The 26339-nt window shown below is 40.0% G+C and overlaps 1 protein-coding gene across 1 annotated transcript in view; it reads right to left on the bottom strand.

The window, feature by feature from the left end:
• The window catches only part of SPIDR (scaffold protein involved in DNA repair), a 196463-nt gene extending 176831 nt beyond the window's left edge, over positions 1–19632 (bottom strand). The window contains exons 1-5 of the mRNA XM_058832528.1: positions 19533–19632; positions 12549–12704; positions 11580–11658; positions 9900–10088; positions 7108–7265 (exon numbers count right to left, since the gene is read on the bottom strand). Of these exons, the coding sequence (XP_058688511.1) occupies positions 7108–7265; positions 9900–10088; positions 11580–11658; positions 12549–12704; positions 19533–19547 (597 nt within the window). The 5' untranslated portion in view covers positions 19548–19632. The remainder of the gene's footprint in view (positions 1–7107; positions 7266–9899; positions 10089–11579; positions 11659–12548; positions 12705–19532) is intronic.
• Positions 19633–26339: the final 6707 nt, after the last annotated feature.

The raw sequence follows: 26339 nt of genomic DNA, 5'->3' as shown, positions 1-26339 counted from the left end.
TTTGGAAGACAAAGTCAGACAAATCAAAACTCAGCAGCTTTCTCACTACGCTCACAACTCTTTGCAGAGCGCAAAACTATTAGCAAATCCATCGCAAATCTCTAAGAGCAAACGACAGAAAGCCTCATCAGAGGTGAATAAACCAGCAAGACAAAAGCATTTAACTTCCTATTAATGTTGTTAAATCCTCTAGCTATATCCTCTCTCTCCTTCCAAAGGAGAGCACTGCACTCCCAGCAGTGCACGCTCCACTTGTGCCTGTAGCCTCTTTCTGCATGCAGCACCAGGCAAGCTACCAACAGGAGACAAACAAGACCCTCTTTCTTTGCTTCATCTCTTTAGATGGAGATCAGGGCACTGACAGGGCAAACATATACTGCTTTGCTTCTTCCCATTGCTCCTGAAGATCCTCTGTGGTGCTGGCAAGAGCCATGCCCCAGAGAGGCGCCAGACCTGAGGAAATGCAGATACCTTGTGTGGCATGCAGCTGCAGGAAAGCTAACACAGGCCTCTTGAACCTTGTTTAAAACACCAGGCAAACTTAGGGAGGATGTGGGAAGACCACATAGAGAGGGGCATTCAATACGTGGGTGCCAAGATAGCAATGCTGTCAGCTGTCCTTAAAGCTGTTGCTCTCCAGAGCCATGTAAGAAAGAATATGGGGCTCAGCTGAAGCCTTAAGTTAAACAAAGCAGAGGGGTTGGATTAGCGTTCACAAGCAGCCTGGTACTTCAAACAACATAAAAATACACTCTGGGAATAACAGCTGAAGGCAGCAAGGTCTAAAGTCTGTTTATGTCACTGTCATAGGTGCTGTGATCCATCAGATTTCATACATCCAGAATGTGCTACACAGAAGCACATATAGTAGAAGTATATATATAATATATATATATCTATATAATAGAAGTATATATAGTAGAAATTTCTACTATACTTAATTAATAAATCATCCAGAATTTCACAATTGAATGCATGTGTCCTGGAATTATAAAGAAAAATAGTCCCAAGGTAACTTAAACTATCAAAGCAAGGAATATCTGAGCCACTTAGGTACTAGCTGAACTAGTGTCATCAGTCCTGTTTTAAACTTAATGGGGTCATTGTTTAACTACCAACCGAAAAAAAACCTAGCTATAACACAAATAGCTACAGCACATCCAGAAACATCCTGTTTCCTATTCTGATAATCTGACCAAATCATGAAAACAGAAAGTTGAGAGGGGAAATACGGTCTGTAACTAAGGAAAAAAGCTTCAAGGCTTGATTCCTGCATCAGAAGACGCAGAGACATCCCTGCAGCCAGGATACAGCAGGAAGCAGCTGGTGCACAGGTTCAGTTTTGTCTGGTCATTCAGGTATAAATCCTTTCACCTTGCAGGCATGAATGCAAAAGACGGCTGTTTCTGTACCACTACTAACTTGCAATCTGCTGACCTGTAGGTCTTACCTAAAAGGCCCAGCTGAAGAGCCCAGTTCTACCCTGAAAAATAAGGCCCCTATTTTTGGAAAGACAAAGAGGAGACAGACAGGGAAGGGAGAAGGATGCTGCCCAGACCAGTTATGCTGTCTTCATCCCTCAAGTTTCCCAGGATCCAACTAGATAAATCCCAAAGCAACCTTGTCTGACCTTGCATCTGAGACTGTCTTGTGCAGGTTGAACTAAAGAAATCTTGAGATTGCTTCCAATCTGAATTATTCCATAAAGTACACTTTTAGAAATAATTGTGAGCTTGTGGGTATTTTGAATATATTATAAAAAACCAAAAAAACACAGTAATGAACTGACAAAAGTAAATGCTTGCAATAACACAGTCATATCATCACCCTTTATCCATGTTAAGTCATCAGTCTTACAGGATGACACAAATTCCATTTGCCGTAATAATGATTCCCTACCTTGAGATAACCTGTTTTAAATTCTGTTACACAACAATAGTTCTAGACTCAATTCTAATTACCAAGCCAATGTTAGTTATAATTACCATTATAATGGATCAAGAAAGCCAGGACATGAAAGCAAGTCCAGAAATAACAGCAAATCTTGGCTCATCTTTTAAGTGACCTCTTCAGAATTTCATGAAGTATGTTGAATCCCCCTCAATGTAATGCCACAGAAGGATAGAATTTGTTTTGAGGGCTTTTTTTAAAGAGCCAGGTTAAGACAGTAATAAATCCACAATCTAAACAACTGAATGAACCTTAATTTGAAAGATCAGAAGGCCTCAGGTAAAAGACACAGACCTACATATATCCATGCAGGAAGGACTTCTAAAATAAAGTGTTCTTCACTCAGGGAAAACCCCAAAATAAACCTTCTGGACAACATTAAAATAAATTTTTGCACATTATTCAGTATCACATCAGATTACCTGATGTCAGGGCACACACACTGCAGCACAATAGAGAGCTGAGAATGTGGTAGGGATTTATTAAGGAGTTTTGAGACACATAACACATGGCAAATCTCTTTTTCAGTTGTCTGTCTTCATTCAGCATAATAGTTTAGGGATATTAGCACCCTCTGTGTATTCCAGTCCCTACCAGGTGCCCATGAGAGAGCTGGAGAGGGACTTCTTACAATGTCTTGTAGCAATAGGGCAAGGAGGAATGGCTTTAAATTGAATCAGGGCACCTCTAAATTAGATATCAAGGAGAAAATCTTTACTGTGAGGGTGATGAGACATTGGAAAAAGTTGCCTAGAGAAGTTGTGGATGTACCTGGAACTGTTCAAGGCCAGGCTGGATGGAGCTTTGAGCAACCTGGTCTAGTGAAAGGTGATGCCCATGTCAGGGGAACTGGATGATCTTTAGTTTTCTTTCCAAGCCAAACCATTCCATGGTTCTAAGATTCAAAGGGAACAAGCTCTTAACCATGTGACTTTTTGATGAATTTTCACTCAAAGCAGAAGTTAGGATCAGCAGACAAGTGTCTACTGCATTTACTAGTGTGCTGTGCAATAAAGAGGATCTGCAGTTAAGCCTAACCAGTTAAGCTTTATTCATGCTATAAAGCAAATACCTAAGACTAATTCCATACCATTCTGGGATAAACCTCACTTGCTCCCCATGTAAAGCAAGCAAACACAGCTACCCATCAGATACTGATAAAGTGGATTCACCAGAGAGGGCACAAAGAAAAGACCATACTCTTGTAATATACCAAAATTATATACTCCATACAGATGCTGGCCTACTTTAAGGGGTTAAGTGTTTTGAAGAAGGGTTCAAGTGGGGAAGATGATGCCACTCAGTGCACAAGGACAAAATTCCCAGTTTCAGAGGTAGTATGGAAAGAGAGAGAAATTTACCTATAGGATCACACATTTTCATTTAATTACTAGCATTTAAATATTTATAAGTTTAAGATAATTCACACATAAGCAGTTCTTACAAAATATGGAACTTCAGCTCATGAGACAAAAAGTCTCTACACAAGTTTGGCAAAAAAAGTAGTCGGTACTAGTGCATAAAAATATGGAGTGTTCCAATTTCGAAGGGATTACATGGTGCTCTTTTGGAAAACATGTACACTGAAAAACTAACATTAATGGTTGAACTTTATTTTAGTACCATGTTCTCCAAGAGAAAATTTCCCCTAGGAATCCACCACTAGGAACTGGAAGTCAAAGAACTGCAAGACTAGAACCATCTGGGATCACCTTGTCAGATCTTTGTCCTGCATCATCTTAAGCAAAAATTCAACCACTCATAGGTCAAATGAAAGCTAACATAGTACAAACTCTCTCATCCCCTAAAAATAGCTAAAGAAAAGTAAAGCATGATCCTGTCATATCTTGCACATGCTTCCTTCAAAAATTTTGAACTGAAGACAAAAATTAGCTGCTACCACAAGGCCAGCTTCAACTTGCCTTCCTCATTATCCTTTATCAAGCTGCTTTACACATCAGAAGTGGATAGTTGATAGGAAAGACACAGCACAGGGACTTGGAACATAAATTGAGTCATGACTGCAGCTTTACAGCCTAGAGATAAGCAAGAGTCTTATCTTCCAAACAAAACAATACGTGAAGCTTTTCTATGTAGTTAATTATCACCAAAAAGAAGTAATTTTAAAATTAGATATCTTAGTAAATAGGGGGGGGGGGGGGGGGGCAGGAAGAGATTTCCTAGTAGAAACATAATACACTCTTACCAAGAGTAAATACTACTATAAAGATATTTTGGCAGTAATCCTAAACCTCCAGAACCTCTTGGTATTTGGCATATTTTGAAGCGGCGTAAAATAAATTTCATGGTCTTTTGATTATCCACACACTCCATTAGATTCTAGATATTTAGTAAATACCACAAAAATGATGATATATCAACATTTGGCTTTTTTTTCCCCTTCCCTCACCGTGAACTAGGCCACAAAATTAACAGGCCTTTTAAAAGAATACTCATACAGCAAATGACCTCCTATAGTGAATAGTGCTTTTCTATTCTCTCTTGGAAACCTCTCGGCTTGCCTACAGTTTTTTCTAGCAGTTTTTCCCTTGGAAAACAGCATGTCCCAAGTAAAGCAAAACAAAGACTGCAGCAGGCAGAGCAATCACTGGGGATTTATTCTCCTGCATACACTGAATTCCCAGAAGAAAATTTTCTGCTGAGGGTGACCACCCAGCAAAATTCCCACTGTGGCACTCCAGCTGGGATGGGGGAAGAGGAAATCTGTAGGGAAAACCTCAGTTTCCCAATGTACCCACATCTTTTGTACTAGCATAAATATTCTAGTTAGATTTTAAAACTTTTCATTACAGTATGTTTGCATCCCAAAAAGCCCTCTCATGAGCATAATTTACTAATATGAATGTGTCTCATAACATTTATCCAACTTTCCATATACACTGAGGTAAGTCATGCTGGTGTAATAAAAACAGGTCAATTTTTACCACTTACCACTTACTAAATCTCAATTCTGTTTTCACAGATTTATGCAGACCATGCAGCCTCTTCTGATGCTGCAGTCCAGGACTTGGGCTATATAAAATAAGTTTTTCAAAACTCGAAATTGACTAAGCCTTGCTGAACTCTAAGCTACAGATGCTAGAGTGGGACTGACACTCACAGGAGCCTGATGAGTGCCAGGTCACACGGGTTGCCACAGCCACTATTTCAGAGAATCACAGAATCAATTGGGTTGGAAAAGACTCCAAGATCATCAAGTCCAACTTATGACAAATCACCATGTTCAATTAGACCATGGCACTAAGTACCACATCCAGTTTTTCCTTAAACACCTTCAGTGATGGTGACTCCACCACCATCCTGAGTAGCCCCTTCCAATGTTTGATCACTCTTTCTGTGAATAAATTCTTCCTGATGTCCAACCCCTGGCACAGCTTGAGGCTAATTTCTTTTGGCCCCCTCGCTTGTTACCTGGGAGAAGAGTCTGACCCCACCTGGCTGCAGCCTCCTTTCAGGTGGTTCTAGAGAAGTGAGGGGTGAGGTCTTCCCTGAGCCACCTTTTTTCCAGGCTAAACACCTCCGGCTCTCTCAGCTGCTCCTCATCACACTTGTGCTCCAGACCCTTCCCCAGCTCCGCTGCCCTTCCCTGGACTCGCTCCAGCCCCTCAATGTCCCCCTTGTGGTGAGGGGCCACGGACAGAGCCACCGTCCTACCCTCTGGCCCCAGCACCCTGCGATGGGGCCGATTCCTGGGAAACTGGAGGCTGCTCTCCCTCCGCTGTGAGCAGGACTCCCTGTCACACTCGCGAGCATTTTCATACAGAATCGAGACATAAACGAGTTTCAATAAGGCTTTAATCCACTTGGCTAACAGCCTTGCCCGTGGCCCCCGCCGGCCGAGGTTCCTGGGCCTGCGGTGCCCTCTGCCGGGCTGCTCCAGCACGGCCGCTCCCACACCTCCCGGCCGGGGTTTCCCGGCTGCCAGGCCAGCGCTGCCCCTTCCCCCGGCTGCTCCTCGGGGGCCACAGCGCGGCCCCTCCGCTCTGCCCGCCCCGCCTGGGGCCTCTCCGCCACATTCCGGGCAGCGCTGCCTGCGCGGGCCTCCCCGGTGCCGCACCAGCCGCCAGCACCAGAGAGAGGGTAAATCACAGAGTCAGTCGGGTTGGAAAAGACCTCTGAGATCATCGGATCAACCTCTGAACAAACACCATCACCGTGTCAACTAGATCACGGCTCTAAGCGCCACATCCAGTCTTTCCTTGAGCACCTCCAGGGACAGCGACTCTGTGCAGCCCGTTTCAAATGTTACTTTGGCCTGGGGTACTGTCACATCTCAGTTCTTTTCACACAGATCAGTCCACTATAAGATACTAAATAAAGATCTATAGTTGACATAGAATGTGTCTTTAGAAATAAACTTACATTTTCTGCAAAAAAAAAAAAAAAGTAGCTACCATATCTTAGCCAGTAAGATTCAGTTCTTACAGCTTTCCCTTTGGAGCTTTGCAATCCTCATCACCGCAAAGGAGTCCTGCATGAAGTCCTTTAGCTCATCATGCTCTATTCCCAGCACCTGGATTTTTAGATAGTCAGTCTCAAAGTACTAAAGAGAAGTAGGAAATGGTCTCTCACCCACCACACTACTGGAACTTGGGCACCAACTTGTCACAAGCAGCCAGGGACTGTAGAGAATCCAAATGATCAACTCTGGTGAGAAACCCACCCACCTGATGACTTTTTGCATACACATTGAAATACAAGAAATTCAATTTTAATATAAGAACAAACTGCTTTACTGCAAGGGAGACCAAGCACTGGTTCATGTTGCCCAGAGAAGTTGTGGAGTCTCTGCTCTTGGAAATACTCAAAACAAACCCAACACAGCCCTGAACAGCCAGCTTCAGATGCCCAGATGTGAGTAGAAGGGTTTCCACTAGGCACGCTCCAGAGGTGCTTTCTCATCTCAGTCATCCTGTGATTCTGTGACCACATTACCAAGCTTTGTGTGAGGGGCACTGCTTGGTTTTGAGGTTTGAATCAAAGAAAATGCTTTGAAATTCTTGTGTACTTCATTCCTTCTGAAAAGATAAGGTAGGCAAAATCCTCACACTGCCCCAATTCAAATGCAAACAAATATAAATACATGCCATAACTATAGCAGCAGCTTTTTTTCTTAAACTTGGAACAGTTTCTTACCTTACAAAGCTCATCAGTCTCCTCTTTGGCAGGCAGAGAATTAGTGTTTGTGCAGGAGTCCGAATCCGATATCTCTAGTGAGCCGTCCTCTTTTTCTGACCCATCGCAAGGATCAGTGGAATCAGTATCCTTCTCCCAGTCAATGAGCTTCAATTCATCTAAAATAGAACATTGGTAAAAAGATGTTTTCTTAATCACCATCTATTACAAGCACAAAGAGTAATACCACAGCTATCTTGAACTTGGGGGAAGAATTGCAACATTATTTTTTACCTATGTTCAACTGATCTTTATATTTAAGTATTTTGTGTCTTGTAAAAGCTAAATCCTACTAGCCAAAAACATTCTGTGAGGAAGGATAAAAATGACATACACATAAAAAAAAAAAAAGATTGCAAAGTACTGTCTGCAAAGAGGCAGTACATTTAACTGCACAGGTAGGTAGGGTGTTCTCTTTCAGTTTAGTTATTATTAATTTTCTCTAGTTTAGTTAGGGGGCTTTTCTGCCCAGCTGCATTGGATATTCCTCGTGTACTTGTTCAGAATTAACTGTTCTAAGCAAATGCCTTAAACAATGTTAACTAACATCTGCTATTAGTGGTAACCCTCACAGAGGAATGAAAAAGCTAGTTGAAATGGTCATCTAGAACACTATGCTTAAATATTCAAGTCTGCAAATCAAATCTCTAAGCACATCAAAGAGAGAATTGTTGAGGACAAATTAAGAGAAACAGGAATAAGAAAAGATGGGGGCAAAAAAACAACAAAAGAAAAAGTCCCAAACAAAGCCACAATGCAATGGCAATAAAAGATGCAGACAGAAATGTGGAACTTTTTTTCCACCATCCTTAGGACCATGTGGTATTTAATGCAACTCCAAAAGTCCATTTATAACTCCAAGGATCTACTGAAGGGCATGGAAGCCTGAGCTGCAGTAGCAGCCTCAATCCTTTAGGTCCAAATGCCACAAGGTAACGAGAAGAGAAAATTTCAATGTGTTTTGCATTAATGAGCATGTTCAAAGGAGAAGGGATGAAAGCTTTTCAGGGAGTTGCTTTTCTTGCTTTTGTAAATGTCATATTTCTAACACTGGAATAGTCATGTACAAGGGAGAGGCATCAGAGAAAGAAGGCACCTACACCATGCTCCAGGCATCTGTACATATCCATGGAACTGTGGAATTACCTTCTGTACTTCTGTACTTGGCAGTGCTACTGTAATCTAAATTACTAGTTTCTATACTGACCTTTCAAACTCTGAAGTCACCCAGACAAGCACACAGCTGTAGTGCTGCCTCCTTTTACACACACAAATGCATTTGTTTCTGACTATGAGGAAACTTCATCAGAAATTTTAGACACAGACATCAGCAACCAGGTAGCACAAAGAGGTTTCTCTTGAAGCTGTGTGACAGGCTGCACACAACTTGTGACAATGGTATAAATTCCTTGATGAAATACAAGGCAATCCATTTTATCTTGTCACACTGAAGTACTGACACTCAACTCAACATGAAAGGGAACATCTCTTTAAAAACTACTTTTTCTCTACTGTCACCTCACCTATAACTGTACCTACATATGCACACACACACAGGCACATTGGGTACAATGCTAAAGTTAGTGTATATGATGGCTACTTCAAAAAACATGGAAATTACAGTACTTTTACTTCCCAGTGCTCTCAAGATATTTTTGGGTTTAGAAGAAAAACATGCCAATTATTGGATTTTCTCAGTGACCTTCAAGCAGATACATAACACATCAGGGTTTCTTCAGTTACAGAGAGAAACCAAATTTTGCTACCTTACAAGCATAAAAATATGTCTGTGTATTGTCTCAAAAAAAAAAAAGAAAAAAAAAAAGAGGAAGATTAAAGCCTGCAGGATATACTTGCAGGGGACAAGTGAATGATATTAATGGTAGGTTAGAAAAATTCCTGCTCAGCAACAGATTGCAGTTCAGGAAATGAACAGTCCTTCCATTTTGAAAAGAAGAAAATGATTAGGAATTACAAAAACTAACCATCAGATAATGGTTAATCAGACAATGACAGTGTTATATAGATAATAAAAGTATGGAAGAAAGGAAGAAGATTTTGCACTTTTGCTTCAAGCCTAAGGAGCATATTTAACCAGTGTCACGAAACAAAAAGTCATCAGTCAATCTATTTGTTCAGCTCACAGCAGTGTTTGAATGCTTTGTCAGACATCCAGGATCCAGTCTATTTGTAATATTTCAGAACTAGCTGAAGTATTACAAAGTTAACCTAACTTATTTTTACATTGTAAAGACTTCCTAGCAAGTTCTAATGCAACTTACACATTATCCAAATTAAGCAAAGATTTTTCTGTCTTCAGCTGCAGTTCTTAATCAATTTTTCTCCCCTCTGTCATCTTCTGGTCCATGAATTAGAGAGGAAGTTCTAAGAACTAAACTCATGGCTGTTCATATAGTGCAGCTAATGGGGGAAGCAAAGGAAGACTTTGTTCCAAAATGAAAATGCGTGGCACAGAAGATGATGCTATCTGCAGCTGCAAAGTCTGCCGTATCTAGTCAGTAGATGCAGACAACTGTGCTCCTTTACTCCAAGGTTTAAAGTTTTGGTACATAATTTATACTAAGAGCTTACTCTATACCCAGATGAAATTTATGAAAAAAAACCAAACCTTCCAACTGATCTAGCCAAAATAGGAATGGATCATGTCTTTTTGTCAGAATGACCTCAAGAATATTTTCATTGCAGCACCTGAAATTGACAGGTTTCTTGTTAAATCTTGCATTTGAACTTACCTTCACTACTTCTGTCCTCTAACAATAAATCATGTCTGTTAGGTGATTCCTCTGCTTTGGAAGTGTCACTTTTTTTGCTGTGCAACCTTGGAATCAATGTTTTATTTTCATCATCTGAAAAATCACTGCCACTAGAGGTCCATATTATGTCTTCAGCTTCCTTAGAACTTGCAGCACCAGCAGCAGCTCCTATGAAAAAATATTGCAAAGTGTTAGATTGTTACCGAAATGCAGTTCTGTTAAATTTAGAAGTATTAAAAGTTAAACTGTACTATTTTTAATGGGCAAAATTATAAATTCTATTACTAGGCATCAGAGATTAATACTGAAGTATTAACTCACATGTATTTCTTTGTCATACATTCATTATTTTCAGTTTAGCTCTCCACAATAAATGCTAACACTTTGTTTTATACAATGAGGCTACCACTGTGTACTTCAGCAGTGTGAGGACAAGTCATGACTGTCTGACATTTAGTCCCCCTACACACAGTCCTAACACTCCTCCACTCCCCCGCATGTACCCTGGTAAAATGCTGAGTGGTTTAAAGAAAGACTGTCCTTAGAATTCTGGGTTTGGGAGCTCTCTGACTTTATCCAACAAGTAACAAAGAATAAAAGTATTCCATCAGTAGAGATTACTGTTCAGTTTTTTCCTGAGGGGAAAAAAAACAAACGACTTCTCAAGTGTTGCAAAGAAAAGCTGTTTTTGAAGTAAGACCTTTTAATTCAAAGTACCTTTCTGCATAATTTTTAATCATAAAAGCAAGAAGAAAAGGATTCATGCTTAGCACAGAGCATACAGAACTAGGAAGGTAGAATTTTCCACTTCCTACCACTAATAAAACATTATAGATGGGAATTTAGATGATTACTGGGCGTTTGGAATTAGGCAGAAGGGCCCAGAAGAGAAAAACACAACCACATCTCCTCCTGCAACACAGAGAGGTTCTTCTTAGAAATCTAGAAAAGCTAGAACCCCAAAAGATAAAAAGAAGTGCCCAGCAGGTCACCTACTTACATCCAACAGAAGCAGCACAGCTGCTGGAGCAAGCAGAAATACAGACTGGAAAATACCACCCCCTCTTTCTTTCCTTTCCTCTGGGCTCAAAAAAAAGGAAAGAACTAGAAAGAGTAAGTCCTCTTCCTCTTTATTCTGCCTAGAGTTCTTTTTTTTAATGACAATATTAAATAACTCAGGGGCATACAGCAGACTGTAAAAGCAGGAGGTTGACAAAACTCTGATTTTTTGTCTATTGCTCATATTTACAAAATATGTGTTCTCTCATGCCTGCTTGTCTGTCTAGAAGAAGACAGAATAATCTCACAATCTGTACAGCTAAGGGCTATTTTCCATTCCCTTCTAATAAAAATGTGAAGGATTTAAATATCCCATCCTTGCTATAATACACACCATATACAGCATTAGTGATCCTTCTTTCACCTTTTCAAAAGCAATAGCTGAGTGCCTGCAGCTTTGCAGAATACATTTCTGGCACTATGGGTGAATAGATGAGCCCCACCACAATAGTGAGAGACTGTATCTTATCAAAATTAGCTTCTAATTACAGTAACAGAAGAAGAAATCAATCGGTATTTTGAGCCAACTTCTACCCCAATACAGGACAAAATAAAGTAACAATATTCTGACAATGTTAGGATGAAATAATCAAAACATACTAGATGCACTTTCAGCAGCTGTTAACAGTGGTCCAAGATGCTTCTTAATATTGGATTTCTTACTAGAAGGCCTCTGGGACTATATTAAAAAGAGACAGAGATTTAATCACGAACACATTAAAAATAATTTCAACATGTATCAATATATTCAAAGCTGTTGTTACCTACCAAATCTCAGCAGAACAATGTCAAATTCATTTTAAAATCTTTTACAAGATTGTAATATAATGAAGTATTAAAGCATGAGAACAGTAACATAACTTCTGAATTTTCATATATTTGGAAAATACAAATCTTCTGTGACTGACAGAAATCACAAGTGACCTTAAGAATAAGAGCCAGTATTTTCAGCACTAAAATGTCAAAAGTGGGCATTAACAACATTCTTGGTAAAGCATGTGTCCTACTGAAAAGTTACAGAATTACTTGGTTGCCCTGTCTCTGATTTTACTATATCCCACAAGATATGCAACACTGTGACTGCTCCGTACCAGAAGAAGAAACAGAAAAGCAGCTTGGGGTCAGCACAAAAGACTCTTCATTCCAAGCTGGCTGATCGAGCAGGATTTTCTACTCTTAATTCACTATTGCAAACACATTCTTTAGGTCTAGCAAAAAATTGTCAGATGCAAGCTACAGTATTTTTGTTTCATATTTTTCAGGAAATGTAGCACTCAATCCCAAATGTCAAATTACTTTTGCATCCTTCAGTGTATTATTGAAATTTTCTAAGTGATAAGTGCTATCTAGAACACAACATATTAACTTATGCTCAGCAAGTTACACTAACAAGTTAAGACAATATCCTTATGTAACTGTGCTTTCCATTTTTTGTCTCTTTTGACAGTTGCAACAACATGCTGTTAGTTTGGGAACAACACCAAAAAGAAGGCAACATCTTACTATTCAGTCAAGCATGGAAATTCACTGTCAGTTTGCATCTTTTACACCACTAAGGCAGCATTTTACCTCCAGCACTGAAGTGCTCTGAAAACCATCCCCACACCTAAGCCACGCATTGGAAATCCAAGCAGCAGACACTGATGTCCTGACATTTGACTTTTTCAGATGCAGAGGTGTCTCATCTGGGAATGGTGTGCAGTCTGCATTCCACAGTCTCTTCCGCTAGAGAAAGGAAAAACAAACCCATTAAAAACACTGTCTAGACATAATCAATTTCAAGTTAAATTTACTTAATCTAGGCTACCCCTAGTATTTTCTGAATGCTTACAAACAAATTCTAATTTTTAATAAGCTTGGGAAAAAGAGCCTCAACCATTTGCAAGCATCTTTTATGCAGTACTAAATAACACCACCACCGATGTCAGAGGTAAATTAAATTTTTAGTAAGTTCACTTTCTGTTAGACTAAGTTACAATTCATAGTACCTAATAGCTGCTCAGTGAAGCTGAAAATACTATATTACACAAGAATAGCTCACTAAAATACACTTTAACTAAATAATGCTTTCAAAGTCATATTTAATCTGATTGAATTTTGTTTATGCAGGAGGTCACACTAGGTATCACTATACAGTTCACCATTAAAAATAACCAGTCAACCAAAAAAACCACCCCAGATTCTTTCAGCTGTAAGAATTACATTTATTTTCACAACCATTTCCCCATCAAAAACATTGCCTTACCCTTATGGGATGCTGGAAATCATTTGGATTATTAGATAAGTCACAAAACAGGATGCTGATTATCATCCAGTGCTAATTTCATGCAAGAGATTGTAATATCTGAAAATAGCTGAAGATTCATGACAGAATTGCCTGTTATCAAATCCAAAGCTATCTCTCAGATTCAACACCAGTTTACACACAGAAATTGAACTTGAGCATGATAATCATTTTATCCTACTGTGCTACTGAAATTTATCTTAGAAAATGTTGATTGTATCTTCTGAGTATATCTGTCTTCTGATATACCTTCTCTCAAGAAACTACAGTTCCTACCTATAAATAATTATTACACCCAAGTTAAGTTAATCAGTGCACACATTTTCTGCCAGGCTGGTCAATTAGGACTGTAACATACATGTCAAACATATGCAAAACAAAAAACCAAAAAGTAGAATCACAGAATATCCTGAGTTGGAAGGGACCCACAAGCATGATAGAAGCCCAAATCCTGGCCCTGCACAGCCCCAAGAATCACACCATGTGCCTGAGAGCACAAGCATTTGGCACTGTTTTTCCATTTTGTAAATGGCAGTGCATATTTGTTTTCCATAGCTTTTTTTTTTTTTCCAGCGCTCTTGAGAGTGAAACAAGCAGTTTCCAAAAGCCTACAGTGAGCAGCATCAGAGTCACAAAGTCCAGTAAGAAGACAGAGCAAAACAAACATGCTTGGCAGTTTCCACTGATGATAACTGACCCTGCTAAGAGCCTCTTCTAAAACTGCTGGGGGTATTTAGACCTCAAAGCACCTACTCATTATCACCAAAGTCAAACTGTCTCCATAAATACTCCCACAGATATATGAAAGGTACAGTCTTGAATCTGACATGGTAATAAATCCAGAATCAACAGCGCTTTGGTAAGGACATGATGTCAGGTAAGGAGACTACAGCAGTTTATCAAGAAAGGTTAACATTACAACACAAAGAGAATTTAAGCACTGCTTCCATCCCAGTGAAGATGCTGGTCCAAGCCTCGATTTTCAGAGTGCTTAGATGGGAATTTCTGCACTGGGCTGTCCTCTTGGCAAGTGCTTCTGATGGTTTTTAGCCTTCACCAGTGTTGGGAGTCTTGCTTATATGCCTGGTTTTGTAGCTTCTAGAAGATTTTGCGAGATACATTTTGCAGACTTACAGTATCAAATACAGTTCACCTAAGCTTGTTTCTTGAATGGGACGCTCCAGTTCTGTCTGTGCCAACAGCAGCACCATAGCTTACAAGCAGGTTTACAGAACACCACTTCTGATGGTTACTTAAAAGCAGAAATGGTTGCAAATACATGAAAAAGAAATGCACATAATTGCATGCACTATGTGTTGCATGAAATAGGCATTGTAATGTACTTCTACTGTTAGGAAGCTTAATAAACACAGGGAGTTACTCTCTGCTAAGTCTCTCATTCATGTTATTCTTAAAATCATGACATTTCCTGACAGACAGGAAACCTCAATGTCTCTATCCTGTGCAATACCAACGGAACAAAGTAACAGCATGACACAAGAGGCAGGGGATGAACAGCAGAATGTGGCAGCTGAGACATGGCCACCACTGCACAACTGCCACAATCTGGGAAAAGAATACCATACAAGAATCAGCAGGATAAAAGCCACATGTAACTCCCTCTCCCTAAGTAACTCCTAAGGTTAGGGTGCATATAGAAAGGATATGCTTACAGTCAACAATGTTAGAAAAGCAGACTGAGTAGAACAAACAGCTGGGTTTATGCTTAGATGGTTATGCTTCTATTTAGAGTTCAATGTGAAGTTGCACTGGAAGTGACTTTTAAACACCTGAAATTCAGAGTACTAGACAGTCATGGCTGTGACAGGCAAAAAGACTTTTCATAATTAATGACTTCACAGCAGAAGAGTTTTAGTTAATCCTGCACTTCCTTAGCCTGACTAAAGGCAGGGCTGCTCAGGTTTTCAGAGCAGCACTACAGAGTTGTCTCAGGGCAGATGACTCCATGACAAACCAAAATCTTCCGAAGCACTTGGCACTCGCCAGACTCTGTGCAGAGACAGCAATGATGAACCAAATGGTCAGAAAACTTCTTTGGGAAGAAGCACATCTACAACTGATGCAGCAGCAGAAGAAAGGATAGAAGGGTCAGTAGGACCACTCCAGCAGCTGCTCGACACTATGTCAGCTTATTTACAACCTGAAGAACTATCAGTACTGCAGACAGATCTGGTTAATTAGCTCGTTGTTTCACCATGCACCCTGCTCCCCAGATTAAAGAAAATTCAAGAGTTTCTGCTACCACCACACAGAAATTTATAGCCACTACAATCACTGAGAAAACCTGAAAACAGTCCCCGAAGTCCCAAACCAAGAAAGTAAAGAAATACACCCTTTACATGAGATGTTCCTCAGCTACTGCAAATTCTCGCAGACACCACTTGGAAGGAAACAAAAGAGAAGGATTTATGATTGTTGATACTGACAGCAGTGGCTTTGAGTCCTGTGCTACAAATACGTTGCCATCATTTCCCACATCCTAGATCACCTTAAAAAACCAAAAAAAAAAATTAAAATAAAATAAAAGAGACAATTACCTTATCTGAAACTCCCTGTTAATTTAAATATCTCCATGTAACTATTTGATGTGAATTCATAAAACAGGACCTACAGCTTCAATCCAGTAGCTTAGAGAGCCTGGGAGCAGGTGGAAGGAAGCTGAGAGCAGCCTGCAGGGCCTCTCTTTGGTTCCTTGCCTTCAGACACGGTGGGAACAGTGCCAGTGCTGGGGACAGCACTGTCACCCTTCACCTGCAAAGCCACCTTGGCACAGAGGGGTGGTGTCCAAGGACTTCTACCACAAGAATACATCTGCTGGCATGCAGAAATAGAAAGTTTTAAAGGCTCATAGCTTCTGCCCAAGCCTGCTTCAAGGCAGCAGAGAAACAAACACCTTAAGAAACTTACTTCTCAAGAATAAATATTTATAATGAAGTTATCTGAAGACTGCTGTTCCCAAAGAAATGCAGCAACAATTGTAAGTTCTTTTAATCTTGAGTCACCAGGTTAATCATCTTTTTCTTTTAATCAGAAATAAAAATGGGGCACACAAAAAATAAGTGGTGTTATTTATTGAAGGAATGCATAAAATGTCTAGAAACAAAGCACTGGAATTAAAAAAAAAAAAAAATCACTGAATCAGGCTCAAAAGAGCTAGAGCGTGTAGACCTGTCATACATAAAAAAATCAAGATTTATTACAAAACAGTCAGACAAAGAACCATGTAAATTGTGTAAAGTGTCAGAAGCTAAAATATGACCACTGAAATTTTGAGTTAAAAAGGGCAAGGCTATGATGGCTATGTCATATAGAAATTGTCTTGACCTCTGTTCCCAAAAGCATTGCATTTTGTCTCTGGAGCAGTTCCTTCTAAATGAGTGAAAAAAAAAGTTACTCCTGTTGGCATAAGTGGAATTAGGACCAAGCCCTCCTAATAAAGGGCATCACAAGCAATTTACCCCATTACTCCTTTACTCATTATTTGAGTTATTAGTGAGATAAGGTAAGTCAGGCTACATGGTGCAGATGTGAGGAAAAGGGAGGCACACTCTGAAAACACCATGAAAATGCATAGTGATTATACAACAGACTACTGCAAGTATGGGGCTGGGGTGTTGGCTTTGACTTCTAAATAGAAGTTCCTATCTAGAACATCTCCACTCAACCAATCTGTGTGGTTACTTATTCCCAGGACTTCTTGCCCTGGAACACCCTATATAAAGTCACTGGGACCATACGCTCAAAGGCTACTCATTACACACCCTTTACACTTCAGACAATCCCACCTCTTTGGGGCTACCCCAAAAACCACAGGAAGAACCCACAGGAGCACGTCACCCAATATATTATCTACCTCATATGCAAGTGGCATTTCTTGGACACATCACCTTCTCTAACACAAAAAGCAACCTAAGTTGAAGGAGAAAACTAGTGATAAAACATTTCACCACAATAACTCCTCCTGCTACAGGCTTCCAAATCCAAAAATTTATCACATCACTTAAACATTAGTCAGAAATGTTCAAATACAACTGTTACATTCTTCCTGAAGAGAGTAGAATGAAAAAGTATTGAAAACCACAGCTCTAGTTGACAGAGACTCTTCATGGTTTTAAAAAAAACCTGAAGGGAGCAATCATATAAAAGTATGCAGATATCAAACACTAACCAACAGCCACCCTCACCTTTCACCTTTGTTCTTATTGATTTCACATGAAAGTACTCAAACTGAAACACCTCAGATAGTGTTGGCCTTCAAAAGCCCAATTTCAAGATAGTACAAAACTGAATCTGACAACAGGCACCTGATTTTCAGCAAAGTGCAGTATTCATGATACTGAGTTCCTAAAAGTGTAACTACTCATTTTAGTGCCTAGATAAAAAGCTCTAATTTAATATGAAAACGTCCTTGCATTTTAGACTCTCAAGTGAGGATTCAAATAAAGGTTGCATACTTAAAGTCACGGCTTGTGGCTTTTTCCCAGCAAAGATTATTTTTTCACTCCTATAAAAACAGTATGTTTATTTTCCAAAGATGATTCACAACAACACATGTGGGCCCTAGAAAGGTTCTCATCAAGTTGTAATCATTCATAAAAAAAATTTATACTGTATGATCACAGTCAATGATAGCAGTGATAACCTGCCATTCCATACCTCCTTCTACTCTCATGGGAAAGAAATATTAAACAAAATTAAAATAAGATTCCCATTGCTACTCGTGTGAGACCAAAATTTTTAACACACTCTTTTAAAACCTTTCTTTGTGCTCATGATTTTTAATACACTAAATGAAAGACTATTTTCAATGACTTACACTGCCGTATATAAGATTACCATTTGAATGTCAGGATTTTTTAACCTACACATCCTTTTTTAAGCAAGGGTATAAATTATAATATGCTTACATTGAAATAAACTTTCACAGAATAAGAATACTATTGAAGTATACTTTGTATTAACAACTAATGCCAAGTAGTTAGAGGGAAATCCACAATCTGTGAAAGCAGTTAAAGCAGAAGTATTTTAGAAAGGCTTACACAAAATTAAGTTATCCAAAATGTTTAGGATACAGTAACAGTATCACACATTTTTGTTACATCTCAGGTTAGCATGGGTTTTTAATCAGTTTAATTAACAGTGAGGAAGTGAGGAGGACTGCTCCATTTTCCCTTGATCAGTATAAATTTTCATTCATAAAGTAACAAAGAACATTATCTTGGCCAGCAAAAGGAGTTACTATTATCACAGGCTGTTATCACATTGCAACAAGAGTTGGTGAAATCTTGTTTCAGTTAAGTGTGCATTTTTTCACTAGCCAAGAACTTAAAACTCTTGAGAAGAAAACACGTATAGTGACAATATTTCAGGTTAATTTACGTGAAGTATAGTAGGTTATTTTGAAGCTTGCTGTTGACATTTTCTTCCATTAAAATTTATTTTAAATGTGTTTATATTTAAAAAGTGGTTGAACATGCACACCAGTATAGACAAAATTCTTCAGGAACCAGATATGTCATTTGTCAACTCTATTTGCCAGCTCTATATACCAACATTCACAGTCCCTCTTTCAGCAGTAACTCAATATTAGCCTAAGCACGGCTAATCAGAGCCAGCACATCCTAAGTGCCCCTCTGCGGGGAACATCCAATGCACCAAGCAAATTACCAAAGGAGAGGGACAGAAAAGCAGCACGGGGCGCTTCTCCTCCCTCCGCTCCCACACAGGGAAGGAAGCTGCTCAAAACAGTATTAATGCCGGCCAGTTCCCACAATTCTCTTTTCCTCTCAAATTCTACTCTCCCTGCACTTTTTCCCGACTCCCTGTAACAAGGCCGAGCTCCGCTGCCCTCGGTGCGGCGGTGCCACGCTGGATTTCCCCGTCAGTGTTGCGCAACCGCGCACACCAGGAACGCGGGGAAGGGCCCGTGTTCCCGCCCCGCGTTCCAGCGTGGCGAGTCCGCAACACAAGTACCGCCTTGGAGCCGGATATGAAAGGGCAGCGAGGGCACAGCGCGGCGGCTGCTGCTGCTGCTGCTCTGCCGCCACCGCACCACCCTCCCCCGCACCCCTCGCAGCGGGGCCGGGAGGCGCGGCTGGCCGGCGGCCGGGGCGCACGGCAAGGCCGCCGGGAAGAGCGCGGGGAGCACCACGGCTTGGCTTGGCTTGGCTCGGCCCTGCGGGGCGGCCGGGGCGGCATTCCCCGGCCCCGCCGAGCCCCTTCGCCTCCCGTCCCGCCGCCGCCGGTACCTTCCCGCCGGGCATCGCCCCCGGCGCGGCGCCGCGTCCCCGGTCACGTGGCCGGGGAGTACCGGGGGCGGGGCCCAGGGAACCCCCGGCCCGCACCCGCCCTTTGCAGCTTTGGCGCCGCCGGAGCTGCGGCTCCTGATTGGGTGGAGCGCGTATGACGTAAGGGCAGGGCGGGGTTCCGGGGGCGCGGGAGCCGATCCGCGCTGCGGGAGCCGGCTGGGATTTCCCGGCGGGAAACGCCACTGCCGGCACCGCGTCCCTCCTGCCCTCAGAACCGAGCTGGCCCGAGGCCCCAGGAGGAGCCGGGGGTACCGGGAGCTGGGCCGTCTGTTGTCTGCCCAGGGCAGCGGCTGAGTTGGCAGCGCTGATTTTTGAGGGGATGGTGTGGAGAGCGATGTTTCAGTTCTGTCCTTCTCTGAGGAGAAGTTTTTTCAACCTGGGTTTCGCCTGTGCATCCTTCATGATAGCCAGGGTCATTTACTCTGATGTAAATCTCAAATGTTTAACGCCACAAGGAAAGAAAGCAGAGGGATGGAAACACTGGCTAGATACCTAAGCTAGTAATGTCTAAACACAAGGCACTCAATGAAAAATACGTTTGCTGTTAAGCCATTAAAATACGATTTCTTTAACTTCCTAAAGAAAAAGTAACCTGATACATTTACTGGCAAAAAAGGTAATGCCAGTGCCAAGATGTAGACTTGGAACTTAAACTGCTTTGCATGGATGTTCTCCCATAAAACGACAAGCTGCAGCTAACAGAAGGAAAAAAGGCTGATCAGCGTTGCAAATGCTTTACTGGTGTAAGTGGAAACACTGACAGAAACGGGACAGATAGGTTATTTTTGTATTGCTTATTGTATGTTCTTGACAAGGTCACCTTGGCTGTTAGTGCAGCTGTTAAACACAAGTAATTATAATCTTCATAAAATAAGGTAGCTGTATCTCGCAGCTGAATTAGAATTTATAAAGTACTTACATTTTGATAGAAGGTACTGCATGACTGCATTTTTATTGTTGAACCCTAATTAAATATATCCGTCTATAGTTCAGTTTGTATTTTTTCCAAAGCACCCTATGGCAAGTACCTGTCTGGCATTCCCTTTATAAAACTGCCACTAATTAAAGTGGATTTTGCAAACAGAAGATCCAGAAACATCATTATCCAAACCCCGTGCTGCCTTTGATTTTTATGTTCAAAACAAAATTATAAGCACTAGGTTCTCTTCCTTCCAAAAAATTTGCACTATTTCTTCTGAAATTACTAGACTGACAAATTAATTCTACTATATATCCTCAAGGTGGTTTTCTTTGAAAAAGTATGTTATTGCACTGCTTCGCTAAATAATCTTGTGTTCGAGCTAAACCACAGAGAAATGGACCACAGAAGTCTGGTCTGCTTTAGTGAGTGTATTTTTTTCTGTACATAAACTCCTTCCAAAAATTCCACGGTGCTCACACCTGGGAGGAACTTACTTCTATAGAATCCTGAGAAGGTGACCCAGTCTATAGATTCCTTTTATTTGTTTTCATGTTCTTCACAAACAAGTACTGAAATGGCATGGAAGTAGAGGAAGCATGTGAGAAAACCACCCTAAATATTAGAAACTAAAAACAGAGCTGCAACTTTTAAAAAAATAATGTCTCTGTTTCATTATTAGAAATAATGTGAAGAAAGAATAATAAAAGCCAAGCTTCTTGACAAAAGCTTAAATTTCAAATTCCACTACATTATTCTTCAGGTCTGTTAAAAATTTCTGTGCATTATATTTTGGAAGTAATAATTAACACAATTGGTTATTTTTTGAAGAACTGGTTTTTCAACTACGTATACAAGTATATCTGTGTTTTCACAGGCTTAAATAATAATTCGAGTCCACTGTTTTATCTGATATACTGATTGACTGTATTTGCACTCAAGATCAAATCTACTGCTGCTCAGGGAACATTAAGAAATTGTGTACTTTTTGTATTTTTGTTGAGTGAAAATTCTATGAAAACTATAAAATTTCTGTTAGGAATAAAAATTTACTTCTGTAGTGAAATCCAGAAAAAAGGGCATTTGTTTGTTGGTGGTGCTGTTGATTGCACCAATGTTCCTTAATCTGTGTGTAGCAAGCACTCTTTCAAAGAAACAAAATGTATTTTATAGATGAGTTAAAGATAAGGAAGCTTAAATTACTGAAGTTTGGAGCACTTGTTTATATTGATTGAATGTGCCCGTCCTTCATTCTAATATGGGTTTATGGATTTGTTTCCTCTTATGGAGCATTAAGTCAGAGCTTTAAAAGCTTTCCAGTGTACAAAGTCTGGTACAGACAATGTCAAATTCAAAGAGAAAGGTTTTTGGTTTGAGTCATTTCTTCAGAAAAATTTTAAAAGTCACAAGTATCCTAGACAGAGAACTGGGATGAAGTATGTGAGGAAAAACTCATCAAATATTTTAGAGTCTGTCTTTCAGGGTCAGATAGGTTTTTATGAGTTTGTCGGGGAAGAGGTGATCCGAAGGCCTAGGCTAGATACCAGACAGATCACAGTCTAGATCCAAAATAACACTTTCTTCTGCAGACCGTGTTGCAGTTTGATCATTCCAGGCTTTCTAAGGTTTTGTTTAAGAAGCAACATGAAACACTTAAATATTTTTAATCCTCAAGCTACAATGTCAGTTCCACTTTAAATTAAATTGTACTGTTTCACAGTATAGTGCATCACTATGCTGAGGCACGCTCTGAACTGTGGAAGAAATGGAAAAAAAAAAGACCCACAAAACCCCTCAGGGGATGCCAGATTGCAGTGAATCAAGGAGTCAAGCTCTAACAAAATTCACACAAATTAAAAATTAATAGCTGATCATTTAAGAATCAAAAGCAAGAAAAAGTTTTAAATGAATCAGCATACCAAGGAAGCATCTCTTTAGCAGCAGTTGCCCCCAGGTCATAGAGACACGAGGGGCTCCAGCCTCTGGAGTGCCCTGGCTGCCAACTGGCACCAAGTGGCTGCACACTGAGCCTAAGCCAGCTCATTCCATCTCCAAGTGCTCCCCATGGCATCTTGCAGTGGCTGACATTTTTATCTTCTCCTGCTATTTCTCTGTGTCAGTACTATAAAAGAAATATGAATACATAACTTTCTGACAGACAGTTACATTTGGGAAACATATTTGCCTACATTTTGTGAGATGCCTCTGTAGTTTAATGAGGTAAGTACAAATAAAATAATATTTTCCAAGCTGAAATTGAACATCTATCATAAAAGTACTCTCTTTTGGCTCTAGCTGGTGAGAAGAAATGCAAGCACATATTCAGAGCTGGAAAAAAGCGACATATTTTAAACTTCAATCATTAGACCAGTTTACTCCCATGAAAGTTTTTCCTCTTAATTTAATTCAGTAAGATTTTAAAAGTACTGAGGGGCCAATAACACTGCACTTTATTGTCGCCCTGAAAAATAAACCTTCTGTTTTTGTTTTTCAAAGTTTTAAACACTTTCCCAGGAAAGTGACTATAAACATAGATGTTTATACATTCCTTCTAAGAAACATTTTTGATGGACATTTCACATGACCAGTGTGACTGGGAAAGCGGTAACTTAATTATCCAATTGCTGGTTATTGTCAAGAATCTATAAATACTGGAGTCAGAAAAATAAAACCCTCTTTTTTCTATCACACCACGGAGACAGGTTTGTGTGAATCATTCCGTGTCCTCTAATGACACTTAATGAATTTTAGTAACTCAGGATATTGAATTTCCTCTTTTAGGTCTAGTATTAATACGGCTTCAGCCTAATCATGTACCATACCCTTGTGTTGAAGACTTTACAAACACTGCTCCTGAAAAATGCCTTGCCCAAAGGAAAACAGTATGTTAAAAAGTGGGTAGGGTAATACATTAGCCCCTTCTTCTACTACTTTGGCAGCTGGTCATTTTGGATTTGGTCTCCACATGATTTCTCTCTGCTTTTTCTTTTTGCTTCTTGAAGTAGACAGGAATACGCTATTAGATGCCTTCTAGATAAAGGCTATTAGAGCACACAGCTTGCAAGGTGGGGAATAAACAAGACACAATAAATTATTAAAAGTCAAAGTTGCTATACTAGGCAGTCTTTCCTATCCAAGAAGCTCCATCATTAATAAGTTATTACTATAACTTAGAGAGAGAAGAATGAAACCCAAGGATTTATTCAGTTGTTTATTTATTATTTATTTTGTATTTATATAAATCCTGAGCCTTCATCTATTTGGATCAAGAATACAATTTGTCTTCATGTTTGGTTTCTGTTTTTAAAAAAATACCATTTGAATCTGTAGAACAGCTATATTTTTAACTTTTTTTTGCATGTACTAATGATACAATAGGCCCACTCTTACAAAATAATAAATAATTTTTTTCTTCTCAGAACTATGTGTAATGAACAAACAGAACTGAAGACCTGGGAATTCCCTTGCTGACTTCACTGAATTCATATCTGGCCTTGAACTATTCCCCCCAAGCTGCAGAAAGCCACATTCGGATCATTCTCTTAATAAAGTCTGACCTGTTGCAAATGTTCCAGCCACAGCTGTGAAAAGACTTGAGCTTTTTCTATAGTAGAAGTTAACTGTGCTCTGATCTGGCCTTTTGTCTTAATGCTCATCCACATTCAAGCTCCTGAAATGGCATCAGGTAATAATTCTCACGTGCCAGTTAGAGCTTCTCCTTACTCAGGCTACAACTTACTACTCTTCCGGGAAATAATCAAGGGAATGTGCTACAACGTTAAGGCTGCTTTCACTGCTCTTCCCACAGTTCTGCATGTAGGACAAACAGCTGGGATCACAGCTCAAACAATTGTCCAGAAAAGAGCTCTGAATCACCTCAGATTGAAAAATGTAACCATAGAATAAGCTCTAAACATATACATGGGTATGCATAGAGACAGTGCGAACATCAGGTGTAGCAGTAAAGCAAATGGCTTGAGCTCAGATTGCACCTGGGCTTAGCTAGTCTGCGTGTGTGGTCCTAAGGACCAATCATTCATATTAACCATGATGCCTAAATCAAAAAAGTTCCTTAGATCAACAGCTAACACATCAGTATAATTTCCACAGTATTCTCAAACCCCATGTTACTTGTGTCACAGCCTGCTCTGTGGTATTCCATACTTATTCACCATTCTGTTTCCTGCTCTTTAGTATAACTTACACTGCCTCCTTTGATGTGCTCATTAGAAGATACAGAACATGCTGAAGTACGAGTTCAAGTAATTGCATTTTTACATGTAGGCAGTCTTTGACATTCCCTGTTTAGTAGAGTATTTTGAGAATTGGTGCATTGGGGGTTTTTTTGTGTTTCATTTGTCACCAAAATAGTTTTGAGAGAATAGGAAATAAAACTTGTATTCTTTGTCCGCAATATCTATGTATCTTCTGTATCTATATATTTCTGACATAAATCTAGAAGCCTGCAAAGAGAAAAACTACCTTTTTTTGCCTACCTTCTACCTTTCAGAAAAGCAAGCATCTTTTCTACTGCTGTCCATCATACTCCTAATAGTTGTTCAGACAAATTTCTGCTTTCATGTTTGAGGCTTCTAGGGTAAGTTAAGAAGTGAAAGTGATAGTTCTAAAATGTTTTGGCCTGTTTTAGTAACTTACTTGTACTAAAAACCTGCAGTGAGTACAGTACAGATGGTGAATCTTTTCTTATGTACCCTTGTAAATTAATCCAATAGCATAACACAATTTAAAAACATGATAATAGCAATGAAGGGGATCCCAAATAAAAATTCAGGGTAGGAATGTTAATTAAAATTAGAGTTGGCTCATGAAAAATAAAAGCTCCAAACACTTTAGCTTTCTTAACTGGTATTGAGCTTTTAACTCAGTAACCTGAAGCTAAGTATTAAAGTTCTGGGTATTTTCAATAGCAGACATTCAGCTGCTGCTGCTGCTGCAGCTGGAAGCAGAATGCAGGTGTAAGCACATCTCAATTGATTAATGTGTAATTAATAATACAAAACAAGAACAGTTCTATACAGTTTGCACTTAACGATCATAACTTGTATATAATTCCTATAAAACCTGCACAGTTTGTAAAATAACTCTGACTCTCACAACACATAAGATGCCTCACGGGATACAAGTAATGGATTTTAATTGATTTGTTTTCTGGATTGATTCCATTTGGTCCATAAAATCTCAGACCCTGATGTGTATGATTTCAACTCTCTCTCCCAGTAGTGTACAGCAAAGGTAACACAAAGTGTCAGGCCATATGCTTAAATACGTTTGCAGCTGAAATATTATTCCTGATGTTTTCCAGGGGTTTTGTTGTTTGTTTGTTTGTTTGTTTGTTTGGGTTTTTGTTTGTTTGTTTGTTTTGCCTATATCAGTGCCTCACTTCCCTAGAAATCGGAGGCGCAGTTTACTGCTGGCTGATGTGGTGTGGCAGGCTCCAGTGCAGGTGCAATAAAGAAGTGCGAGGCTCAGATTATTGATGGGATGCGAATATAAATCTTAATCCTCAGTATCACCTGTTTCTGAAACACGTTACTTAACATTGTATGTGTAGTGTTACTTGGCGTGTTTTTGCATTTGTTACTCAGCATTGTTTTGTATAGCGACTTCACGGGCGCGTCTTCCCGTACGCTGTAAATACGGCATCTTTAATACACCCGTAGCCAGAAAAACATTTCGGAGGTGATTCTGCGACATGCCTCGGGACCGTGAGGTCATTACGGGAGTATAACCCACGCTGTTGGCAGGCGGGCACCGGAGCGTCCTGGAGCCGCCGGGAGCCGCCGGGGGTGGACCCAGCCCCACGGGCA

The sequence above is a fragment of the Poecile atricapillus genome, chromosome 2 (genome assembly GCF_030490865.1).
Source record: "Poecile atricapillus isolate bPoeAtr1 chromosome 2, bPoeAtr1.hap1, whole genome shotgun sequence".
In the NCBI taxonomy this organism is placed as follows: domain Eukaryota; kingdom Metazoa; phylum Chordata; class Aves; order Passeriformes; family Paridae; genus Poecile; species Poecile atricapillus.
This window is presented reverse-complemented; position numbering and strand designations above follow the sequence as displayed.